General features: G+C 38.8%; 3 protein-coding genes and 1 long non-coding RNA gene across 4 annotated transcripts; all 4 read right to left on the bottom strand.

Annotated features, from left to right (window-relative positions):
* Positions 1 to 212: 212 nt before the first annotated feature.
* Positions 213 to 4,222, bottom strand: LOC122007318 (dol-P-Man:Man(6)GlcNAc(2)-PP-Dol alpha-1,2-mannosyltransferase-like). Its single transcript, XM_042563166.1, has 10 exons — positions 3,880 to 4,222; positions 2,863 to 2,950; positions 2,593 to 2,752; positions 2,160 to 2,380; positions 1,788 to 2,083; positions 1,479 to 1,590; positions 1,267 to 1,405; positions 822 to 1,018; positions 648 to 737; positions 213 to 580 (listed from the first exon to the last, which is right to left on the bottom strand). The coding sequence occupies exons 1-10, from the start codon at positions 4,155 to 4,157 to the stop codon at positions 431 to 433; spliced, it is 1,731 nt and encodes a 576-aa protein (XP_042419100.1). The 5' UTR covers positions 4,158 to 4,222; the 3' UTR covers positions 213 to 430.
* A 385-nt stretch (positions 4,223 to 4,607) lies between these two features.
* On the bottom strand, positions 4,608 to 7,446 carry LOC122007317 (mitochondrial dicarboxylate/tricarboxylate transporter DTC-like). The gene is made up of 6 exons (XM_042563165.1): positions 7,260 to 7,446; positions 7,031 to 7,114; positions 6,349 to 6,410; positions 5,363 to 5,724; positions 5,013 to 5,227; positions 4,608 to 4,935 (listed from the first exon to the last, which is right to left on the bottom strand). Exons 1-6 carry the CDS (start codon positions 7,377 to 7,379, stop codon positions 4,879 to 4,881), a joined length of 900 nt encoding a protein of 299 aa, XP_042419099.1. The 5' UTR covers positions 7,380 to 7,446; the 3' UTR covers positions 4,608 to 4,878.
* Positions 7,447 to 7,758: 312 nt separating this feature from the next.
* Positions 7,759 to 8,951, bottom strand: LOC122004814. The gene is made up of 3 exons (XR_006118247.1): positions 8,569 to 8,951; positions 8,269 to 8,348; positions 7,759 to 8,165 (listed from the first exon to the last, which is right to left on the bottom strand). It is a non-coding gene; the product is annotated as an uncharacterized LOC122004814 (long non-coding RNA).
* Positions 8,952 to 9,587: 636 nt separating this feature from the next.
* Positions 9,588 to 11,989, bottom strand: LOC122007316 (60S ribosomal protein L7a-2-like). The gene is made up of 7 exons (XM_042563164.1): positions 11,865 to 11,989; positions 11,598 to 11,645; positions 11,293 to 11,494; positions 10,391 to 10,560; positions 10,151 to 10,279; positions 9,973 to 10,065; positions 9,588 to 9,889 (listed from the first exon to the last, which is right to left on the bottom strand). Exons 1-7 carry the CDS (start codon positions 11,952 to 11,954, stop codon positions 9,758 to 9,760), a joined length of 864 nt encoding a protein of 287 aa, XP_042419098.1. The 5' UTR covers positions 11,955 to 11,989; the 3' UTR covers positions 9,588 to 9,757.

Genomic DNA, 11,989 nt, shown 5'->3' with positions numbered 1-11,989 from the left:
CCGCCCACATGTGAGACGACAATAAGTTTTGCCCGGGTCCATGTTGGTTAAGGTTTGCCCGTGCCCGCGCACGGATTGAGTTTAATTGAGTCATGTTTGAGCCGGCACAAGAAGCGCGACCCCCCACGGGCTGAGTACAAACATAGTAGTTAAGTCAACCCGACATCATTTAAATTTTTAGATACCTTACATCTAAAGCTTAGACCACCACCTTAGGGATTCGAAAGTTGGCTTGCATAAACCATCAAAGCATCCAAACTGATATTAGGACCAAACAAGTTTTAACTACAAAATTTGCTTTTGCCTAAATGTAGAATGATGGAGCAGCAGTCCGTAAGAACTCGAGGGCGAGAATGCTTTCGCTGTCCGATCACGAAGAAAAACAATGCAGTGTGTTCGCGATGATACAAAACATACGATACCTGTCTACCTAAGTATGCCCTCCGGTGCTCTTGGGTATTTTCTTTAGCAACTTGTACAGTCCGAAAGTGTTCTCGTGTGTCCATTTGTAGGGGATGAAGAATGACCGAAACATAGCGGGCGACAACTCTCTATCCAGGTAAGGTATGGCTGCAAGCGTCTGAAACCACAATTTTCAGTTAGAACATGGATACTGGGTCAAAAGTGGAGCTTGAGAACTCACGTACCTCCCATGTCGATAAGTCACTTCCTCGAGCGGGATATGGCCGTTGCAAACTTAGCTCCACAAAGAAGGTGCAGAGTTCGATGTCTTTAAGCTGTGAATCCGGTCACAAGTAGGATAGCATCGTAAGCAACATGTCGGAAAATCAAATTAAAAGACACGATGACAGGGAGATTACATATTGGTCGCTGGAAGCCTTGTTCTTGTCGTTGAAATAAGGAGGGGCAGCTGCCATGCCTCCCAAACTTGAATTAAAAGGAAATGGGAGAAGACCCCTAAATCCTTCGTCTATCCATCGAACTTCCTTAATGTATGAAGGCACGAAAAATGAAGAAGGATAACGATGCCATTCGCTTCCGACGCAAAGCACTGTCTCTGTCATAAAGTAAATGTTCCATCAAACTCATGTATATAATCAATTCTACCGGGTACTACCGAGTATCGCTATAAGAACTGGAATATTAAATATAGTTGTCGACTAAACATTTTAATCACCTTGAGCAATTATGAGACACTAAATTTTTTTCATTTTATTGTTTCCTTGTATCCTAAACACTAGGAACTTGATAGATCATATAGAACTGTAACTGGATGATTCTAGTTTTAAATTGAAGAAAGCTTACCATTTCCAACGACATCATGATGGTCCAAGTGTTTATATATTTCCAAAGGCGCAGAATATCCGTTAAGTATAGAGAACGTCCTGCTATGGGATGCACACAATATAAGGCCGAGAAAAACTGGCCTTACTCCCTTAGCAATCTGTAAGAAATCAAGCATATGACAGTTAATTGCCTCATCAATCACCTTACATAGTAGGATATAGAGACTATACCATAACAAGAGTTGAATCTTCCACTGCATACTTGTCACGGAAAAGATCAGGGAAACTATCAATTACAGCTGTTGCTGCAATGCAGATAAGTGGATATATCGGATAGAGAAATCTGTGATGCAGCAAATTAACATATCATAAGACTGAAATTAACATGTGCATTTGAAATTTGCTTGAGATGGATGGTGTCAGACAAGACCGAAGTCCTTCAAATCGTGTCTAAGACCACTCAGGAATCATTAAGTGATAAGTCTTGTAGTGAAACAATTTTCTAACAAGATCAATAAAGCAATCTTAATGAAACATTACCTTTCTTCTTTGTGAGCCTGCAATGACATAAAAGCCAGCCAAATATATATTGGAGAGACCACAACCAACAGTTCTAGGCCATATTTCTTCCTCGCAATCGGGACAAATGCCACAAAAAGTAATGCAAGGATGAAACAGAAATTAAAGTTATTAAATCCATTCCTGAAATAAAACGAGAGTCCTTCAGTTCCATATAAGTGACTCTGACCACCTCCGAAAGCATTATATTTCAGCAGATTGAATACTGAGGACGTCCATTTCCCATAGCAGTAATAGTCGACAAACAATGAAATAGCCTGGCAAAAAAAAACAGTCATGACCAATGTGAAAGATTGTTGAAATGACACATCAGTCAATAGTCAGTGTCCTTACAAGAACAAACACAGAGGTTAATAGCCCTGATAAAAATACTCTTTTAAATCTTCCTTTTGTCAAAGAAAATAATGTAATTGGAAGAAAAACTATAATGGAGAATGGCCAGCCCATGATCACTCCAGCAGCAGCAATAGAAACAGCTGCAGCATGCTTCTGAAGAACGAAAAGTGCTGATGAAAGAGTAACTGCATACATGGAGAAGCTACTTGGAAGAAAACCTGAAAAGGAGTATTTATGAATGAGAGAAGCTAATATAGAGAAAAAATAACAATGAAATTAATCAGCTTTAGTTGTCCCAAAATAACAATACAAAGATGACAAATATTACTTAAGCTGAGGTGGGCATCGTGCTCAAGAGTGAACAAAATATAGAAAAGAAACCAACTGTTACTAACAGACAACAAATAACAGAAAAGGAGAAGCAGCTTACTTGTACTGGCAAAGAAACAACCACTGGTTAGGCATAGCATAGCAAGTGTATACCATGCAAGCCTCTTTCCATATTTTCTCGAAAGAGCAACCACAAGAAATGTATCGGTGATAGTTGAGATAAGACCAAGAAAGAGTCTTACTGAGTAAAAGACTTTAACCTGAAAGTTTATTGTAAAATGTAAGTGAACAAAAGCTAGGCTGTCTTTTGCAGTTAGGCATAATACTGCAAATTCTACTAATCTATTAAATCTACTGTGCTGACATTCACCTTCTCGTCAATGTACAGTAACGAAGCAGGCCCAGCCATCAATGCATGAAAAAAGATGTATAGATATGACCGCAATGCAAACTCAGAACTGCACAAGAAAGAAACCGAGTAATTTTGTGATAACAGAATATTCAGAATAATATATAGTAACCTCTAGAGTTAGGGTCCTAATATATTAGAGCAATTAGGTGAATGAATACATCTAATTAGAGTTAGGGACCTCATATATTAGAGCATCAAATGGTAAGGTGAACAAATACATCTAATTAGAAACTTCACCTTCAAATAACCGCATGAATTTAAACTAATTTTCATCCATCAAGGGTTCCTCATATTTATAACTAGATATACTTTAACAAGTTTACTTTTGAAATATCACTAGCAACGGGTGTTGTAATGTTTTCATTTTAATACAAAGGCCATACATAATATCTGCATGTATTTTAATACTGGCTGACAACCTAACGCAATCCTCCTCTTTTACCCGAACTTAGGACCAACCATGGAGGAGTTAATTGAGGATGAGGGAGACCAAAAAGACTTGGTTCACAAAGATAAAATAGGATAAAATTCATTTGAATATAGAAAAGGATATAGTAGGGAACAGTGGGATAAAAGCTTGGTTGTTTTTTTTGTTGTTGTTGTATATACCTAGGCCAACGATCTTAGTTGTCTGCTACGGAAATAAACGTTGATAATACTTATCCAGATTTCATGTTTTAGATAGCCATCGCATGTAATGCATATGTCAATTAATCATGTTAATCCATATACCTACTTAATGATGGTCCAAGCTGAACTCCAAAATACTGTTTAAGCCAACGAATCATAACTATAAAAGCTTGAATGCAAATTGCTAAGATATACAGAAAAAAAGAAGCAGTCTAAGTTCAAAATTGTAATTTTTTTCACCCTTTACCAATAGGACAAAAACGTGGAATCAATTTGGAAATCTAAAATTAATTCACCATTTTCTCTAAGCGAGAGCTGAAGTAAACAATTTCGAGGAGGGCGTACCTGTACTCCCATGTCTGAAATCCAGATTTGTAAAGGAGGTAATGGAGGGGTTCCCAGTAGTTGAAGACCTCGTCGCAGTCATGGATGATGTTGGAGGATGCACTCCCGTAACGGAACACGCCAAGGACAAGCGCCGGCAGGAGCCACCCAACGCCCGCCCCTTTCTCCTTCTTCTCACCCTTATCCTCCTTCGAGTACCGATCCGACGGCGAAGAAGATGACGAGGCGCCTTGATCCGCCAGGTGCGCCCGCCGTTGCCGCGTCACCGAGAGGGCCATCGGCGATCGCTCGTTCCGAACTCACTGCTCGCCGAAAGAGAAAGGGGAAGGGAACTTTACTTAAGTTGGTCCGCCGGAACACATTAATAGTGCTACGGTTCACCAGGAAGAAACTGATGATTCGTGTGTCTAATCGACACGTGTATTGTTATAATCGATGGTTAAACGGCTCGATGCCTCTCCTGAAACAACGTGCTACGCACGTGACAACTTTTTTTTCAGACAGCATTGAAATTCTACTTTTTCTTCATTCTTTTGCAAAAAGAAAAAAATGTCTTGTTTACTTCGGCGAATGGATAACCATGAGAAAGAGAATAAAAAAGAAGCAATTGTCGAGCTTTTGTGGCCAGACAATCATCTCTTCAATAATCCATCCTTCAAAGTAAACAAAGTAAAATATATATTTTTTTTTTGAAAAAAAAAACATAGTTTGAATAAGAGACACCAGTGTTTAAAGAAGATCTGAAATACCTTTGAGTTGCACTTAAATACCTGATTATGTTTAATAATCAATTACAATCCCAGATACAAACTATAATCATGAATTATCCATCATAATTATCTTCATAAACGATCCAAACTAAAATCAAAACAGCATACAAAAGTGTATCGACTTAAACAATCTGGAATGCAATGTGAATGAAGCAGATGGGAAGGCTGTTGCTTACCCAAACCAGCCCACCAAACTGTATCTATATTGTTCCAGTAATACACTAGAGTTCTATAAGCCTATCGACTTCTCGAGCTTCTGAATTTGGTTGAGGAATATCCATGTCATCTGCGAAATAACATGGCATTTAAGAATCGAAAAAGTATGTACAACGAAACGGGATTGAGGAAGCGGCGAAGCTTTACCATGACATGCGGAGCGATTCTCACACAGTAAACAGGAAATCCAGTGTAGAATTTGAAAGGACCACCAGATTTTAAGGTCTTCATGGTGCAGTCCAATGATCCAGTGTAGGGATACTTCCCATTGGCATCAGGCTGCATCTTCTGTATCTGTGTTTTCACATAATCGAATGGTAAACTACAAGCTGATGCGAAGAACCCTGAAACAGCACTTGCCCCTGAACACAAAAAATCATTCACCGATTGAGAAACTGTAATCCTGCTCAAATGAATCTATCTTCCAGAATTCAGATCGAGAACCAGTGGAAACATCGAAACATAGAGGAAAATTTAAATATTATCTAGCATCTTACCAAGCACAGTGCTAACTTCGCCAAAGCCAAGGGAATCCCTGAACAGCTCGACGCTCTGATCATACGATGCAAGCATACCCATGTTAAGTGACATTGCTCTAACGACGGTGGGACCTGCACCTTTCCACAAAGCCAGGACTCCTTCGTCCGAGATGATACGGTATAGAGCGTGGAAAGCATTTTTGTAATTGCGTCGCTGAGCTGCTGGTAGAGTTGCATCAGCTTGCATCCTGATGAGGGCTAAATCAGCTGGGCTTCCAACACATGCTCCAATTGCTCCTGCAGTAAGACCAATAGCAGCTTTTTGGAGCAACGGTAGTGGTTTGCCATCATTAGCCTCAACAGCTTTGTTTGTCAACACCCTAAATAAATAATCAAGGACCGGTAATCAAAATTCTGTCTAATTTGAGATAGAAGAACAAGAACTCACAAACTTTCGACAATGAATTCGCAAACAAGCAGTTGTGCAAGACTATGTGCATCACCCAGAACAGAAATGTTGAGATGAAATTGAAAGAACAAACAGATATGACCCAATAAAGTAGCTGCACCTAAGATCATAAAGAAGCAGAAGAAACTACTAAAGAGAAACCTATTTGAGCAAAATAAATAGGAGACTTATTTGCAAACCAAATGTTTTCTTATAAAAACGTAGATCTCATTTCTCCAATAGCCACTTCGCAAGTCAAATCTGAAGAACGGGTTAAGTTATATTGGAAAACTTTACCTAGGACTTATTTTGCATTTTCAATAATTTAGCATAACAATTAGAGTGTGGAGAGGAGAAATTTCAACTAATTGTGAATTACAGAAGCTCAATCATTTGATTTTCCTCAAAGGTTATTGAGCTTATAAAAGGTTTGTAGATTCTTGGTTTCAAAAATTCGTCCTTATTGAAACCAAACCTAGTAAAATGATCCAACTTTCAATATGCACATAACCGCCACATTTTACAAAATGGACTTGAAGAATAAAGATAAACATACCTAAAGGAACCCAATCTTGCAGTTGTATAAGTAGCCTGCCTAAGTAAACCAGCTGACAGCCCCTGTTTAAAGATGTAAAGGTCAATCCAAAAATTGAAACAGAATTCAGTCAAGAAGATAACTATTTTTCTCTTAAGCTATGAACAAAGCAATTCGAGCAGATTATTATAGCATTGATGCAAAGTATATAAGGTAAAAATACAAATCAAAATTGGAGAGCTACAGTAGATGTAAGCACGGAACAACTTGATCCAAATTGTGAATAATGTAATTCATAGTAAATAAAAAAAAATTAAGAAATTAAGAAAGAGATACTTCAATTCTTTGTTTGCCAAGAATTTGTGAGACATATTTACTTCAATTGAAGTGCTAAATAGGAAGAAATTGCTGCTTGTTGCTCACTACAACTGCAATTCTTCCTGCCATACAAAATTAGTTTGATAAACAACAATTGCTATATAATGCACATCAAATTGAGTTAAATCAACAAAATGTGGAAAAACAACAACAGTTTCAAGGATGTCAGATACATTACGTCTGAACCAAGACCACCTTTCCTAATATAATATTCAAGAGTTCCTCCAAATACTCTTTACACTCAAAAGTAGACATTAAGATGCTAGAAAATTAGTTGCCTCATAGTACAACCACTACTAGCAATCTGCTAGGACAAAGCACAAACCTTGTAAAATGAGCCAAAGCCTTCGTTGGCAAGCATGTTCTTCGTCACTTGGGCAGCAGACCCCTGCCCCAGCTGGATCCTAACCTGCAACCCATGGAATCTCCATCAAAGACGCGGATCTTAAAGACAAACACAGATCTGAGATCCACTAAGAGTTGTAGAACTGGAGAATGATGATGATGATGATGATGATGAAGAAGAAGAAAGACCGTTCGGATCTAGGACTTACCTTGACCATATCGATGGGCTGGATGACGCAGGTGGCGAGCATGCCGGAGAGGCCGCCATTGGCAAAAGGCTTGACAGTCGTCCAAACTCCCGACTGAGGCTTAGGATTCCCCTCCGCCATGGCCGCTCAAGAGAAGAATTAGGAGGGCCACCAATAGCGAAGCTTTGGCAGCACCAAAAAATCCTAGACCAACGATCATATTTATTGGGGATACGTTTAATCTGATTTTTTTTTTTTTTTCAGATTTGTCATATAAAATATACAAAATTTAATATTAATCCATAATATAAAAATGAATTTTCACAAGCAAAATAACTAAAAATTTAATACTTTTACTGAAATTTTAGTTTGAGTTTGCCTTCATTTCAAAATTTTACGATGAAAAATATCATTTAAAATTTTTTAAAACTTAATTTAATTAAACTGAGCATAAACCAATTTAAACCAAGATTTCAGGAAAAATAACAATTCCATTTATGAACATACAAAACCACCACGGTAAACGCCGGCAATTTAACCAACCAGTGCCTTTAAAGTTTGTAGCAAACATAACAACAGAGTGAAAACAAAATTTCTAGATTCAAAATAACAGAAACCATTCCGAGTTTCCGGTTTACGGATGGCTTAGCTCTTGGAGACTTGCCGCTCTTTCGCCTTCTGGATCTTCAGCGCCTTCTTGACGATCTTCTGCTCTTCGACCAAGAAAGCTCAAATACTTTGAGGATGTGTTTGGTTAAGGGTTATCCTTAATAATCTTAATTATTCATATAAAATTATCAATACAAATCTTACTTGTGAATATGGAAGAATGTACCGAATGAGGTAGATTTTTGTGAAAACCAGAGAAGAACATTACTCTTGTAAAAACGAAAGAAGAATTGCTGTAGCACATTCAAATATTACACCCTAGAGAAGTTCCGAAAAGCAGTACAATTAAGAAAAAAAGATTCGACAAGATAATCAATTAACAAAATTATTAATAGGAAATCAGAAGGAACGATTTGCGTACCCCTTGAATTCGCTTCCCAGTCACAGGGCATTTCGGTCCGCTGGCCATCTTGTGCGTGTACTGGTACACGAGCTTCCCACCTGCATTTTGAAATCTAACAGAATCAAAACAAAATAATCCATGGCGAACAGTGTGCTGCATTTTAAAATCAAACTAACGAAATCACAAAAAATACAAATCTGTCACAGGAGACAGCAAGACATCATCAAAGAGAAAAACGAATCGATCTATAAGAAAATTGAAAAATGCAAAACACAATCGCAGAGCGAGTAGGAGGATAGCAAGGATCGAATCTTTTACCTGGAGTTTTGACGACAGGAGTCTGATTCGATTTGGTAGCATTGCTATGCCGTTACGTTAACCTCTGCACCATTTCGCCTCTTCTTCCGATGTCACTCCGGCTCGGCCTCACAGGAGCTTAGCAGACGACCAAAACGCGAGGCAGGATCTGGACCTTGTGGTTAGGATGTGCCACTCGCATTTGTGGTCGGATCATGATCGTAAATTATTGCGATCCCTTCTTAGGTTCATCGTCTCAATCAGGTTATAATTTTTGTTCGAAGCAGGTAGTCGGAGGTTACCCGGAGGGCACCCTCGCTCGGCACCCAGTAATCTAACCACTTATCCATCACCGGAGGGCTTCGGGCGGCCTCCGGCCGTCCGCTCCGAATAAAAATTATAACCTAGTGGGGACGGTGAACCCAAGAAAGGATCACAACTATTTGCAGCCGGATCGCGATCACTTTTTTGTGGTCAAGGGAGATATGTCACTCGTATTTACTGCCGGATCGTTGCCATGATCCGACTGCAAATGATTGCGATCCTTTTTTGAGTTCACCGTCCCCACTAGGTTATAGTTTTTGTTCGGAGCGGACGGCCGGAGGCTGCCCGAAAGCCTTCAGTGGTGGATAAGTGGCCAAGTTACTAGACGTCGAGTGAGGGTGTCCTCCGGACGACCTCCAACCGCCCGCTCCGAATAAAAATTATAATCTGATAGGGACGATGAACCCAAGAAGGGATGACAATCATTTACAACCGGATCACGATCACAATTCAATCGTAAATATGAATGACACATTCCCTAGACCATAAAAAGTGATCCAATAGATTCTACCTTTGACTTGTTCTTTAGAAAACTAAGCTTACACTATATTTTCTTTAGGAGAGTAAAAAGATTAAGAAAGATAAATAAAGAAAGAAAATTAGTTTGTTAAAAAAAAGGTCAAAACATGCATTACATATAAATTATGGTTCAAATTTATCCAACAAACACTCAAAATTAGTCGAAAAAGAATAACAGCACAAACTTAAGCTCGAGCTTTCAGTAATAAGCATTTTAGTTTCATTAACTTGTGAGAAGCAAAGGTTGTCTGATAGATATTAAAAACACATTGTCCTGAAGGGAAACTCGAAAAGCACCAAGCGCTAAGATGGCTATGGAACAGAAGCAAAAATGCGATAAACATGGCACAGCAATAACCCGAAAAAGCTAAGTCATCCGCTGAGCAGATTCCTTTGCGAGCAATTTCTCCTTGGCCTTGGCCTTTGCTTGAGACTTAGAACCCATTATGCCGCCGCCCCACTTCCTCCTGATCTCGTCAAACTTGTCGTTGAAGTTGGCCTGAAATGACATTAGAATAAGTATCGAATATACAGTGACTAGGAGACGAGAAGTCGAGCACAAAGGGTTGCTCCCATTTTCACCTTGATGGCTTCGAGGATTTTACTGAATTCCAATTTGTCTTCGTTCTTCACAGTTGTCAAACATAGTGCAGTTGCAGTTTTCTTATGCACGATCTGTTGTGATTCAGCAACAAGAGAAGTATCAGCATGTAAGCATAAATTGCCAAAAGATAGACAGTCGACAATAAGAAGACCCAACCGCTCCCAAACGGGATTTTCCTTTGACGATACAGTAGGGAATCTCCATTTTCCTGCACAAAGCTGGTAGCCAAACTACAAGCTCAACCGGATCCACATCGTGAGCTATAACCACCAACTGTGCCTTGTTCTACAATGAGGTCAAGTTGAAACGAAGAAGACAAAATGTCACACGAAATCATTCACTCAAGGAGGTAAATGGCTGAAATAAAAGAATAAGAGAGTAAAAAATAATGGATACCTGCTCGATTAGGTATGTAATATGATTAAGTCCGTACTTCACAACAATCGGTTTCTTAACTTCGAGAGTCTTCCCCTCGGCCTCAGTCTGTGCCCTCTTAAGGAGCCTCTCCTTCTTAGCAGCTCGGTCTTCAGGTCTGTACTTGAGAAGCAATTTGAACAGATTTGTTGCTGCAGTAAAATTATTAAAATAATTTCAAAAGATTAGGAAATAGATCATCTTTTAATACAAACAATCAGGTCTCTTGATTGTATAAAAAGATAATGTGTGTGACTGTGTCTATATATATATATATATATACATATTCAATGAAAGCAAACACATTTGAGATACAAGATAAATCTTTTTTAGACACTGAGAACAAATGAACCCTAAAAATTTGGTATCAACTATCTATTGCCATGTGACTGAAAAATCAAACACACTTAAACAGTTTGGACGAAAAATGTTGAGGATGGTAATGCAAATAGTATAATATGGCAAAGATAATAAATAAAATTAAAAAGAAATTGCGCCGTAGTGATTAGATGTTTACAGCATGTTGAAAACGTATACTGAACTAAAATACAAACCAGAAGTATGTCAACCTAAGCTAAAAATGACAGTGGTGTAGCGCAAACTTGCTTAAGCAACAAATCAAATTGTGAAGGTATGACAAAGAGTCAAAAAATGGTTGACTAGATTTGTTATCAAATTGACAATACGTGTGAAATTAGTTCTTAAATTTTTTTTGTAAAGGTAAAGTAATTGATGCAAAGCAACATATAAACAATTGACAGTTTGAGATAGACCAAAAATGGAGTGCCATTCATTCTTCAATAATTCAAGTAAATTATGCTTGAAGGACTGACTCTGCCAATCAAGTCAAAACATATTAAAATAGAACAGAGATTTCCAAATACCAAGGTTCTTGTCCAGTGTTCGAGTGAACTGATTCAGAGCAGGAGGAACCTTCAACCGCTGCTTTAGAATCCTTTTTTGCCTCTGAATCCGGACAACCTTCGGCCATTTGACGAACCGACGCAGATCCTTCTTCGGAGGCAATGCTCCGCCAATGCCGAATTGCTTCGGGCGCTTCTCAAACAACGGATTAACAACATTCTCCTGTGGAACAAACGCCACGACTCACTCAAAAGGCACAAATACCTTAACCGGACCAACAACGACGAAGCAAAATACAGAATTGAAAGTAAAAAAATTAGCTTACTCGTTTCTTCTTTGCTGGAACGGGGGCATTTCCAGCCCTTTTCGGCGCCTGGAGAGGCAAAGATCATGACTTTAATGGTTAATTGATCATAATCAAATTACATTAAAAAAAAAAATGGCAGAAACTGAGCAACGAAAAGGCGAAAAAAAAACAGAAAGAGAAGGTAGCCAAGATCAGAGATTTCTCATCGAATTCGATTGAAGAAGTCAGCAGATAGCTAAAACAAATTGGATTCATTAAACTAAATGATGGGGAGAGATGAGGTACCATTTCTTCAGGCCTTGAGATCGGATACGAGGCTGGAAAGACGGCTGGTAAACCCTCACAGGGATGGACGCGAACAATGAACAAGGCCATTTATAGACAGCATTCTCCCTTAGGGTTAGGCACGC

The sequence above is a fragment of the Zingiber officinale genome, chromosome 7B, assembly GCF_018446385.1.
Source record: "Zingiber officinale cultivar Zhangliang chromosome 7B, Zo_v1.1, whole genome shotgun sequence".
Taxonomy (NCBI): domain Eukaryota; kingdom Viridiplantae; phylum Streptophyta; class Magnoliopsida; order Zingiberales; family Zingiberaceae; genus Zingiber; species Zingiber officinale.
The sequence above is the reverse complement of the archived record's forward strand: the minus strand, read 5'-3'. Positions and strand labels throughout refer to the sequence as shown.

Coding starts and splice junctions, on each gene's coding strand:
- LOC122007318 (XM_042563166.1), bottom strand. CDS start 4,157: ATGGCCCTCTCGGTGACGCGGCAACGGCGGGCGCACCTGGCGGATCAA. Junction 2,084..2,159: donor TAACCTCTGTGTTTGTTCTT/GTAAGGACACTG, acceptor TTTTTTTGCCAG/GCTATTTCATTGTTTGTCGA. Junction 581..647: donor GTGACTTATCGACATGGGAG/GTACGTGAGTTC, acceptor TTGTGGTTTCAG/ACGCTTGCAGCCATACCTTA.
- LOC122007317 (XM_042563165.1), bottom strand. CDS start 7,379: ATGGCGGAGGGGAATCCTAAGCCTCAGTCGGGAGTTTGGACGACTGTC. Junction 5,725..6,348: donor GCAAGATTGGGTTCCTTTAG/GTATGTTTATCT, acceptor TTATTTATTTAG/GGTGTTGACAAACAAAGCTG. Junction 4,936..5,012: donor GAATCGCTCCGCATGTCATG/GTAAAGCTTCGC, acceptor GTTATTTCGCAG/ATGACATGGATATTCCTCAA.
- LOC122007316 (XM_042563164.1), bottom strand. CDS start 11,954: ATGGCCTTGTTCATTGTTCGCGTCCATCCCTGTGAGGGTTTACCAGCC. Junction 11,495..11,597: donor TTCCAGCAAAGAAGAAACGA/GTAAGCTAATTT, acceptor TTTGTTCCACAG/GAGAATGTTGTTAATCCGTT. Junction 9,890..9,972: donor AAATCCTCGAAGCCATCAAG/GTGAAAATGGGA, acceptor ATGTCATTTCAG/GCCAACTTCAACGACAAGTT.